The sequence below is a fragment of the Pantherophis guttatus genome, chromosome 1, assembly GCF_059756535.1.
Source record: "Pantherophis guttatus breed Tessera chromosome 1, ASM5975653v1, whole genome shotgun sequence".
NCBI classification, from domain to species: Eukaryota; Metazoa; Chordata; class Lepidosauria; order Squamata; family Colubridae; genus Pantherophis; species Pantherophis guttatus.
In genome coordinates this window covers 7585890-7598938 of record NC_142063.1, presented here as the reverse complement: position 1 = coordinate 7598938, position 13049 = coordinate 7585890, and the positions used below count along the sequence as shown (strand labels likewise).

Below are 13049 nucleotides of genomic sequence, written 5' to 3'. Positions count from 1 at the left end.
GAGCTTCTATTAAGGCCTACCTCATGGCAGTAGAAGCTGCAAAATGTCTATATTTCTCCATTCTTGTTGCACTCTTTATTGCACTGAGTGCCACCCATGGCCCTTTAAAAGATTATCCAGAACCTTCTGGGTAAGGGTCACATGAAGGTTTACCTTCTGACCTCCCCGAGGAATTCTCTGTGCATCTGGTTGATAAAATTACATGGATCTATTCCCTGTTGGAGGCCAAGCATGGTATAGATCCTATGGAGATGTCTGGGGAAAGAACTTACCCAGTTATCTAGGAACAGTTTGATCCAGTTGAACCCAAGGAAGTCATCCTAGGGATGTAGATGTGACCACCTGTGAACTAGATCCATGCCCCTCTTGGCTGGTCAAGGCCACCTGGAAGGTCACATGTGGGTGGATCCTAATGATGGTTAATTCATCCTTGAGGAAGAGGGTCTTCCCAGCATCCTTTAAAGAACTGCTGTTATGGCCTCTCTTCAAGAAACCTTTCCTGGACACACCACCATGCTGATTATTTCATCCAGTCTCCCACCTCCTCTTTTAAGAGAAGGTGATTGAGAAAGTGGTAGGGATGCACCTTGAGAGGATCCTGGATTAAGTGGATTATCTAGACTTCATCTGGTCAGATTTCAGGCAACACCATTAGTCACCCTTTTGTATGATCTCTGGTGGAAGCAGGACAGAGGGCTACAGTTTATGAACCCCCTCTTTGCAAACTGGCCACTCTGGGATACAGCAGGACTGATTGTGGTTGCCCCTAAATTCCCCATGAGTTTCCCCCCCTTTGGTTGAAGTGAATGGGATGGGCACGAGGGCAGGGGAGGTTCTGTTCCCACCTTGCAGCAGTCAACCTGGAGCTTCACTTTGCTAATGAATGACAAAGCCCAGACTGCCCAGTTTGCAAAAAGGGGCACATGAGCTGTCATCCACGATGGGTCCAGGGCAGGACTGCATTCTCCTTACAACTACCTGGTGGGAGTTTATTCTTGATCACCCTTGGACAGAAGGAGCTGAGAGGGAAGTGGGGCAAATCACAGGGCATTCAAGAGGGCCCTTCTTTGGAAGGAGCCTCTGATCTAGGAAGCACTCTATATGAGTCTCCATCTGAGACCACCAGTCATCTCCTGCCTTTGCTGGCCTTGCTGGTGGACAGAGCCTCTTCCTGGCTGCAGTCCGCCTGGCCCCAATTCTTCTTTGCCAAGAGCGACTGTCACGTGGGAGGAGATTAAAATATGGGGAGGGCCCCCCAATTCCAGGAAGCGGTGGAAGAGGAGGAGGAGGTCAATGTGGTGGGAAGGACCTTCTGGGACCAGTTTTGTTCTGGGAACAGTTGAGACACATGCAGCTAATTGTTCCATGTGGCAAATCTGCCAGGTCAAATTGTACTGTGACAAAATGCCTGGGGCAAGGCAATAGGGGAAGGGCTGATGGGGAAGGGCTGCCAGAGAAGGGTGGTTGTAGTGGGTTGGTTGGGATGGGGGTGGGGCGAAGTGGGATGACTGGGTGTGATGACTGAGGCCAATTGTCCCATTCCCATGAATGTGATGTATTGCAAAGTTACAATTTCATCCTTGTTGCTAAACAAGGACTATCTGTCATGTTTATATGGCTATTACTAATGCCTAATCCTTAATTGTCCCAAAACCACAGTGGATTCAAATGCAGCACCAAAAACCAATAAGTCTCACAGCAGAATTCCTTGTTAAGAGTGTGCCAAGGATAAATTTTCTCCAGAGAATAGTGGGAGGAACTCTTGAAGACCAAAGGATTCACTCATATTCATACATTTGAGAAAGAAGGAGAAAATGATATATGCATAAGAAATAGATGATGTAAGCCTACCTATTCATAATTAACAAACTATCAATTATGGTGCCACTCGCCTAGTGTTACTATCTTCAACAGAGAAATGTTGTCTTAATAAAAAAGTATGTCAGTTACGTTGCCATAGAAATTTTGATAAAGCTTATTGAAAACCAGAGAATTTGAGTTTGCTATTTTATGGGCCAATCTGCACACATTCCTCCATTGTTTCCATTTCCCACATGAGAGGCCTTCTGATGGAAATGGAGATGTTATCCTCAACATACCAATTAATAATAATAATAATGATAATAATTTTATTTCTATACCGCCCTTCTCCCGAAGGACTCAGGGCGGTGCACTACCCAGGATTAAATGACTACATATCACAGGACTCTGTGATTTCTAGGTGCCTCCTGACTTTGATGACTGTCATACCTTGGCACACCTTGAATGACGTTACTGGGAACTTGTCCTCATTAAAGAAATTTGATTGTGATGTTGGGCATGGATAGAATGATTCCTGTGGAGACCTTCTGTGCACACAGATCTCATAGAAAAGCGTAGTTTACCACGGAAGTCCATGAGATGAAATGTCACAAGAGATGATCAACATACTCCATACAATTATGACATTCTTTGCTCATTCCTTTCAGGGAAATTCTGCCCAACATTGATGAGGCAGTACTGCAGATCTGGATGTGAGGAAGATTTAAACTCTGCTATTTCAAAAACAATTGAGTAGTGGTAGGGAAGTCTACCTACCTCAAACATCTGAGGAAACAGCCATATATGTTTAGAAACACTGATATTGAACCCAAACCTTTATTTATTTATTTTATTTATTTATTATATTTCTATACTGCCCTTCTCCTGCAGGACTCAGGGCGGTGTACAACCAGGATAAAACATAGCGTATATAATTTAAAAACATTTTAAAAAACAATTAAATAATTTTGGCCCGAATTTAAAACAACCCAATTAAAGCTGAATTCGATTAAAAAACTGAGAGGATGGGATCAAAACACTACCTTAAAAATACACTACATAAAGTAAGGAACAAAATAAGAAAATTTCCTCCTTGAAATAATAAACACAATTTTTTCCAGTTTAACATTTTTTATTAAGTTATAAGGTAAAATACAAAAGTAAATAGGAAGACACAGTGTGTGTGAGGGGAAAACAAGGAGAGAAAAGTGAGGAGAAATTGGGAAAAAGAAAAGGAGAAAAAATGACTTCCTGTAGCCATTCATCCATAGTTGGAATCTAAGAGTCCTTCCATTTTTGTGTGTATAATAATCTTGGTGCTGTCAACATATATAAGATCCAAGTTCCAAGTTTTTTCTCCAAATCCTCTTCCATAAACCCAAAAGAAAAGTTTCTGGTTTCATTTTTATTTTCATTTTAAGAATATTCTGTATTATATTACAAATGTTACTCCCAAATTTCTTCACTTTATCACATGTCCACCATAAATGGTAAAAAGTTCCTTATTTGCTTTTCCACTTCCAACATTCATTTGAAATACCCTTATACATTCTGGATAATTTATCCAGTGTTAAATGCCAGCAATACATCATCTTATAAAAAATTCTTTTGAATTATAGTTCATTTTAAACCTTTCATCCATATATTTTCCCATTGTTCAGGCATCACATTGTATCCAAAATTCCTTGCCCATTGAATCATACAATGTTTTACATGTTCACTTTCCAAATTTAATTTCAATAACATTTTCTAAATCTTAGCAATAATATGCTCATCACTACCACATAGTAAGATTTCCAATTTATTCTTAGCAAAATCAAACCCACAACTCTTTTTATTTGATTTAAGCCATTCTTTCAGTTCTTGATATGTAAACCAATGGCAAACATAACCATCTAATTCAAGTTCTTCCCTCAATTTTAATGTAGGTTCACCAGAGTTGAAAGATAATATTTTACCACAATGATTGCATGGGGGGAAATTTTTGGTTATGGAATTGACTTAGAGAAATGGCAAAAACTGTGGCTGCAAAATTATAAAATGACAATGTCAACAGCATATAAGGAAAATTTGTATAAGATGTTTTACAGGTGGCATCTACCCCAAGCAAGAATAGCCAGAATGTTCAAGAACAAATCGGAAAAGTGCTGGAAATGTCATCAGACTCCGGGCTCATATTACTATATGTGATGGACATGTGTAGAAGTTAAAAGATACTGGACTGTAATCCATACATGGTTGGAAAAAGTGATTAAAAAAAACACATAGACTTTAAGCCAGAGATTTTTTTTATTAGGAATTGTGCCAGAAATATACAGTAGAGAATTGAGATATTTGATTGTGAATGTTTTAACAGCGGCTAGAATTGTGTTTGCGAAAAACTGGAAAAATGAAAAAATACCAACGCAAGATGAAGTTATTAAGAAAATTATGGAATGTGCTGAAATGAGTAAATTGACATTTGAAATTAGAGAACAAGAAGATAAAAAATATTATAAGATACAGGATTTATTTTACCAATGGCTAGATAAGAAAGCATGGGAATGAAATATGAAACATGAAATGAATGTTATAAATATAATACTTGAAAATAATTTTTATGAAGCGGTAAAGCCATTGTTAAATAAATGACAAATGAGGATGTTTATTTGTTTGAAAATATGAGAAACTAAATAACTAGTAAATTTTGAATATGGAGATGAAGCACAAAAGATTTGTAACCGACCGACACACTGTTTGAAATTATAATGGAAGATGGATTTATATTTTATGTTTTGTTTAAAAAAAAATTCAAAAAAAAAAAAGATAATATTTTACCATACGTCTAGCAGGCTGCCTTCGCCACCATTTCTTTTCTTTAAAAAGCTTCTTGTGGGGACAACCAAAGAGGCAATTTCGTATAGAACCTTGTTTTATATTTATTCCAAACTCTTAGAATAGCATGTCTAGCAAAGTAATTATTAAAATCAACATGAACTTGAACTTTATCATACCATAAATAACCGTGCCATCCAAACCTTAATTCGTGGCCCTCTAATTCAAGTAGCCTCTTATTCTGGAGGTTCACCCACTCTTTTAACCAGGCCAGACAACATGCCTCAGAATACAATTTCAGGTCTGGTAAACCCAAACCCCCTTTTTCCTTAGCATCTTGCAGTAGTTTGTATCAAATTCTTGGTTTTTTCCTTTGCCATATAAACGTACAAAATATCCAAAATAATAAACACATCTTTAACAACAAGTTTTCCTTCCATACAGGGCACTGGACTTCACTAAGGACACTTTGAAAACATGAGAAACAAAAGACTGACCAGAGGAATATTGTAAGCACTTGCAGAACTTGATAAGGAATTCTTTATGGACAAATTCCTCCTTCACATCATCATTTATTAGAAATCTTATCACATTCTAAACATACCACAAAGACAATTATAAATGGCAACTCCTTGCATTGGTTAGAAATTCTTGTTCCTTACTATATTTTCTCTACAATTGAGATCCGGCCTCTGCAGAATAATGTAGCATTTGGGGAAAAAGATACAAGCCAAGAGAGCAGCTCCAGAGGCCAAAATGGAGAAGATCTCCACAGCCACCATGGACTTCCCTTTGGTGCTCAGGTAGGTGGGGAGGAAGGAGATCCAAACACTGCAAAAGACCAGCATGCTAAAAGTAATGAACTTGGCTTCATTAAAACTATCAGGCAATTTCCTAGCCAGAAAGGCCACTGTGAAACTGATGACGGCCAAAAGTCCTAGGTAAGAGAGGACAATGTAAAACATTACAGCTGAGCCTTGCTTACATTCCAAGATGATCTCTCCAAACAAGGAGTGGAAGTCCAAGTTAAGAAATGGGGGAGAGGTTCCCAGCCAGGTGGCACAAAGGACTGCTTGGATCAGGGGACCGGCTATGACAATGGAGTTGATCAGTTGTTTTCTTAAGAGTTTCCTTGTCTTGTTCCCTGGCTTGGTGGCCATGAAGGCCAAAACCACCATGACAGTTTTTGCCAAAACAGAGGAAACTGCCAGGGAAAAGAGAATGGCAAAGGCAGATTGTTGGAAGAGACAGGTGAGCTTCCCTGGTTGACCAATGAAGAGGAAGGAGCAGAGGAAGCAGAGCAGGAGGGAGGTCAAGAGGAGGTAGGTGAGGTCTCGGTTGTTGGCCTTGACTATTGGTGTGTCATGGTGTTTATAAAAAATTACCAGGACAGCAGAAGTGATCACAGAGAGGAAAAGAGCGAGAAAAACTAAAGTGTATCCCAGGGTGTCCTGATAGGCAAGGAAGTGGATCTTCTTGGCAATGCATTGGTCCTTGTCCTTGTTGGGATATTGGTCTTCTGGGCAGGGTTGACAGTGAGCAGCATCTGAAATCAAGAGTCTATTTAAGAATTTCCGGGGCATCTACCATGCCCATTATCCCTATTTTAAAGAACATATGAGTGTTGCCTTTCTGCTGTTGGCGTGTTGTGAGAACCCATGTGTAATTTATGGGACATCAAAAAGAGCAAATCATTCTTCATTTACGATGATCCTGGGGATAGATTAGCCAGAGATGAGGATTTATCCAGTTCCAGTTATCCATTCACTCTGCAGTTCCATGAGTAACGTGGCTTTCAGTTTAAGGTTGCTGCCTTTTTTTTCTCCCATTTTATAATGGAACCCATAGAAGAAAGACAGATTTGTTATCCAGAAATGCTGCTGTTTTGTTTGTGTGTATATTATCCCTGTTTCAGTGGTGAAATTCAAAATTTTTTACTACTGGTTCTTTGGGTGTTGCTTGGTAGGTGTGGTGTTGCTTGGTGGGTGTACCAGGGGAAGGATACTGCAAAATCCCCATTCCCACCCCACTCTGGGACCAGCTAGAGCTGGTGTTTGCCAGTTCTCTGAACTAATCAAAATTTCCGCTACTGGTTCTCCAGAACCTGCTGGATTTCACCCCTGCCCTGCCTTAACCTCTCTACTTCGTATCTCAAATCTGTCCATTTAGAAGTTTTTTGCTCCCTCCTGCTCTATCAAAGAGACATAAATAAATGAATGTCCTCTTTCCCTGGCAGGTCTATTTCCTCAGAGGTTGATAGTGCTGACAGAAGGAGCTTATTCTGAATAATAAAAATTAAAGCTTGGACTTCACACCCCATTTCCTCAGGTAAGTTTGGAAGGCAGTTTTTGCAATTGGATGTTAAAGTAGCAATGGAAATCTGAGTTGGGATTCATAAATTCAGCCCTAAAGATATCCTGCATGGAACTGCTGAGGATTGGGAAAGGTGGCTTCTGTGACCACTGCAATTTATATCTGGAAACTGATTTCAGCAACGGTTTTCCTGGAAGATATGATTTCATGACAATCTCATAAAAATAACAATAACAAAAAAATGACTTAATGAATGTCTTCTTTGATCCTGGATGATTTACATTTGAAGTCTTGCCTACCTGTCTGATTAGAAATGGTCCCTTCTGGACAAGGGTCACACTGGTAGCAGCAAACCTGCTTGCCCTCTGGAACTCTTCTCCTCTCTCCTGCATGGCACCTCTTCATGCCACACCTGGCAAAGGGCACCTTCTGAAAGAGAAAAGAGAAATACTTGAGATGACCTAAGCAATGAACCTGCTGCATCCATGCTTTTCCCCATTCCTACTTCTATGTTCAGATTTTCTTCTAAAGAGATACATTGCCACCATCTATCAGAAATGTGGAACAGCTCCTGGGGGGTTCAGGCCACTGGAATTCCTGAGACATCAACAGATGTTGGAGATTTTAACTGGGGTTTCATCCTGCAGAGGAAGGATTATGACTGAACCACAGCATTTCTAAAATAAAGAACCATGAGGATACAACTGAGTGACAGTGGTCAATGGAAATCACTGTTACTAGCTGTAATTGCATCCTGCGTTTCAAGCAGAAGTCACTCCCAAGCCTAACTCTTTGTGGAATGACACAAATCAGACCACAAATGTGTTACATACAAAGCAGATTTCTCACCAAATAACTGCCATAATTTCTGACTCAATTGATTATTTTTCAACTTAGAAAGATGTTCTGCACCTCAGGAAGAGAATGAATCTTTCTGTGAATTTAGAACATTTCCTTGCAACTCACCTTTGTGGCCCAGATGATTCCATCAGAGTAAATGGTGAAATCCTGGCCTGGAGGAGCCTCAGGATTTACTTGACCAACCTTCCTGTGGACAAAAGATCGATTGGGGAAGAGAACCCAGTTGAGAAGATCATAACAATCAGATCCCAGTCCATCTTCTGAGAAGGAGACTTCCTCTCCAGCACTGTTGTTGAACTGCACATTACTCACATAGGCAAGAATCTGAAATAAAAGAGACATTCAGAAATTCGAATATTTGGGCTAAAGCTACAAATGAGACATCATGGCTTCTATCATCACATAAAGGGCATCTTGAGAAGATGGGTTTATATTTGAGAAGCTAGTTCTGTCTCTTGCTGGAAATCTGAGGAATCAGGTGTATTTAACTCTGAAACTAAAAGTTTTCTCTTCATCACTGGGCATGGTTTCCAACTCCAATTTGAGCAAAACACAAGAATTTTAGTTCCACAATCTAAATTTAATTGTAGGCTTTTCCTCTTGTGATACTTGGCTACATGCACTTTCAAATAGTTACTTTTTCCCATGGTCTTTTTAATTGATAAAGGAATTTTTGGAATGAATAAACCATTTCTAAGAGAATCATGGAAAATTCCACTGGTTTTCTCTAGCTCATTGTCAAAGGCAGCAGAAGGCAGGAACCAGGTTTGATCAATTGGGCCATGTGGAAGGAAGCATCCGACCTGGTTGATCACTTCACTAGTTAGAGAGGTCCAACATTTCAGGCTTTGATGCAGGAAATTCTGATGAATTTCAGACCAGGAGTCCATTAGGACCCCTTTGAATCTTGCTCTGTGCTGTATATTATCATAGAAAGAGAATCACAGTATTGGAAGGGACATTGGAGGTCTTCTAATCCAACCCCCTGCTCAAGCAACAGATCCTCTACGATTTCAGACAAGTGGCTATCCTGTCTCTTCTTCAATGACTCCAGCAATGAGGCTCCCACAAATTCTAAAGGTAAACCCACCCTTAAGAAATTTCTCCTTAGATCTAGGTTGCTTCTCTCCTTGGTTAGTTTCCATCCATTCTTAATCAGAAGCTGTTTTCACACAACAAGTTGTGTAGCACAACAAATGGTAAACTAAAAAGAGGGGCAGGGTCTCAGATGAATTGGTATGGGAGAACACAGACATTTAATCAGGAACTGAAGAAATTCATATGGGGAGCATCCAATTTAAGTGTCTGTGGACTGAGTCAAAAGCCAAAGAAATTACCTGCCATGACTGGACATTGGAGATCCTCTTTCCAAGCCTCATCATGGTCGGTCGAACTCTGGATCCATGCATTGCATGTAAAGCGTGTGCCAAAGCATAAACAGCATTGTAGATATTGTAACTTTCACCTGTCATTCTTTTTTCAAAAGTGTAATTGGGCACATTCTGCAGATTCTCCTTTCCTGTACATTGTTTTTTCCCCTTTGGAGGGATCTTTCCTGATTTATGGATCTTGCAGCGAAAGACCGCTTCCCACCACGGAGGGAGAAAGACATCTCCTTGGGGGTTCAAGGGGTCTAACGACAGGAGGAAGTGGCTGAATTGAGACACATCCCCGGAGTGGTCCCTAAAATGCAAGACTCCATGGAAAACCTTTAAATATCGCAATATGTATTTAGATTCCTCCACACCAAGTTTCCAATGGGAAGTGAAGATACAAACTTTTCTAAATGATACTTTTATGAATTTTTCAAAAAAATTTACTGCCCCTATTAAACTGCTAGTAACAGCTAAGTCAGCAAATAGAATAAACACTTCTGCTTTAGACCAGGTATGGAAATTGAGAATAAACTTGTCCTGAGTGATTAGAATACTATCCAATTCCAGCATAAGAGTGAAGGCCAGGCAGATCTCCTTCTCCTGGAGCATTGGCATCAGAGTTGAGATGAAACGTTCTCCCCTCTCATCTTGAGGGGCCAGAAGCCCAACCCAGTTCCACTGGAAATACAGGAGCAGCTGGACTAAACCCACATACTGAGGAGATTCCTTGGGATTAATCCGGAAGAAGGAAGGATAAACTCTTCTCTCTCCCTGAGAGAACTCAAAGCCAACACCGAGCTGGAGAAAAAGAGATTCTGTTTTCAAAGACAAAGTAAATGCTTTATGTTGACTTTAGTGGTGACCATTGTGTGGTTGATGGCCCTCCAGTCAGACTGACTCACTTTGACTGGAAAACTTCATCTTCTTCCCTTCTTAGCCATTTTTATTGGTTGTCAGAAGACAAGAGAAGAAACCATATAGAAGAAACTAATACAGAGAATAAATGGCACTAAAATGCTGGTTACCCTTTAATAAAGAATAATCTAAGAGTCAAAAGCTCATTATATGCCCCACCCCACAAAAAAAACTACTTTTAGTTACATGTTTGGCTTCAGTGTGTGATTTTGATCTTTATCTATGCCATAATGCATCCAAGGAAGTTCTCTTACCTGTGGGACCTTAAAGATGCTGAAGATGGAGGCCATCAGCCTTGAGGACTTGGTACTGAGACCACCAATAATGGAGAGCAGAGTGTCCTGCAGGTGATATTTGTAACCTGGGACCACTTGGCCTCGTGAGGAGAGCATGGAGAGGCTGTTTAAGGAAATAATCTTCTCGTTCTGGAAATGTGCATAGATGTGGAAGCCAAGGGTGATGTTGGGGAGCAGAAGAAAATCCTTATTGACCTCGGAGACAGCAAACATCAGTGCAAGGAACTGCTGGTAGTTACTGATGGCGAATCTGTAGTGAGAAAAATGTTACAGTTTTTTTTCAAAGGATTTCCTTTGGCTGAACTTGGATGACTGTGAGAAAGGACAGAAGCCTTTCCATTGATATCATGGACTCTTTTACACTCTCTATCATTCCTTCCATATTCACTTTGCTGCAGTGGCTGTAATCCTTTCCTACTGCTCCCCTTTCACCGTAATTATTTAAGGTCCCTCTTGGAGCAGCTTCTTCAGGTGTGGTAAGGATTGCTGAGCACAGGACTACAGTGGGAGTCACCTCATAGATTTACTGAAGGCCATTACACATGAGCAATGCTGATTCCAATGCTGAGAGGGATTTTTGTAACTTCTGAATACTTGAAGAGTGTTGAGCTTTTATTTGAATTTTCTACCAGAAGTTACCGGTCAGATTAATATCATAATTTGACTTTTTCACTAGGCCAGCACAGCTTCCCTCTTCAATGTTGTTGTTTGTCATCTTCCTGATGAGGAGATTGAGAATTCCAGCCTATTTGAAGAGCTTGCTAATTTATTGAGAAAAGCACAAATGTGCACTACACCAGGACAGTAGAATACACTAGAAGAAGCATTTCTGAAAAAAGTCCCCGAGTTTAAAGCAAAGAGAACAATTATCTGCATGTTTCTCCTTCAGCTGAAACTTACACATTATCAAAAATAAGCTTCACTGTATTGAAGTCTGGGACAGGAGACTTTAACGTTGTTCCCAAGGGCAAATGCCCACCAAGAATGAGATCACCAGGCCTATAGTAGCTTTCATTTAACTGGATATAACACCTGAGCACACAAATGGTTTGCAGCCTCTTTGCTGTAGTCGGAGCCAGGAGCCAGAAGAGCATCAGCATCATCAGAAGTAGCATGACTCCTGCCCGGTCATAATTATCACCTTCCCTCCTAGGACAGAAATCAAGGTTTAGGCAGAAACTGATTTGAAAGTTGCTTCTGAAATCTCATTGGAACTTTAGCAGATCAGACACCACCTGTGCCACCTGGATGGCACTAGGACAAATTTATATCAATAATCCTTCCTCTTACCTGTCTTTGGGCTGTGACCATAGAGAGAACAAAGACATGTGAGTCTCTTCAAACCCAGGAGTGAGCTCTTTGCAAGACAGGCTAAGGTGACACGTTCTGCCCCCCATCTGGTGAACTCAGAGATATTTTTTAAAGCAGGTTTTATCCTGGAAGATCTTTGTGTCTAGAAATCCACAGGGGATAAATGAAGAATGGCTGTTCTTCTGATAATTGCAGGGAAAAGCCATTATCCCATCCCCTTAACAACAGCTTCTCTTCATACAGCAGAATGGAAAACATGTTTGTGTCTCTTCTTGTAATTCACTGAGCAGATGCTGAGCACATTGTAAGCCGCCCTGAGTCTTTGGAGAAGGGCGGCATATAAATCAAATTAAAAAAAAAAATGGAGTCATGGGGAAGGTGTGTAGTTGTCCTCCATGAAAGTGATCCCTGCACACAAGATGGATTTTGGCTTATGCCCTAGTTGGGTCAGATCATTTGAAGACTACTTGGGAATAGTGGCAGAAGGCAGAAATGGAATTTGAGGAACCATCTCAGGATATTAAGTGCAATTATTTTTTGCAAGACTTGCAAATTTCTTTCTTTCTTTCTTTCTTTCTTTCTTTCTTTCTTTCTTTCTTTCTTTCTTTCTTTCTTTCTTTCTTTCTTTCTTTTTTTTTTGTAAACAAGTTTCATTTGAATTTTTCTTTCATCATACGTATTTTATGAACAGATTGTTGACCGGCTCACATTTTATACATTATAATCTTTATAATCTATTCTAATCTTCCCATTTTTTCCATATTCATCTCTTTTATATAATCCTTTATCACCAATTAATCATTTTTCACCATATCTTATTATTTCAGCTTCTGCCATGTTCATTTTTTTTCAAATCCATTTTACATCATATCTCTGTTTCCAATTTCAGCCATAATATTCTCTTTCCACACTTCTTTATCTTATCTTATGTTCTTCTCAATACATAAACAATATCACTACCCACCCTTTAATTCCTAATCTCTTCCAATAACATCTTATTTCTCAATTGCTAAATATATTTCTCAAATTCCCCACCCCACTTTTTAACATTTCAACTTCTTCTCTTAATTTAAATTGTCTTCAAAATTAAACCAAATTGCCGTTTCCCATTTCATCTGCTATTCTGTTTTATTATAAACAATATACATCATCATATTCAAATCTTACATAAAAACCCTTTAACTTAGTTGACTATCCACAATTAATAATATTAATACAATTCCCTTAAATCTACTAATATGTATCTTGTTTTCCTTCCTCCTTTCCACTAATCTTCCCTTCTTTAACCATTTTCTCTTAGTCTCTCCAAAAATCCACTTCTTGATGATTTTCTCCTTTTATTCCATTTTCTTAACTTTTTTTA

The 13049-nt window shown here is 39.6% G+C and overlaps 1 protein-coding gene across 1 annotated transcript; it reads right to left on the bottom strand.

Moving 5' to 3' along the window:
- Window positions 1–5255: 5255 nt before the first annotated feature.
- LOC148116313 (vomeronasal type-2 receptor 26-like) lies at window positions 5256–6354 on the bottom strand. Its single transcript, XM_087872483.1, has one exon. It carries the CDS (start codon window positions 6195–6197, stop codon window positions 5256–5258), a length of 942 nt encoding a protein of 313 aa, XP_087728609.1. The 5' UTR covers window positions 6198–6354.
- Window positions 6355–13049: the final 6695 nt, after the last annotated feature.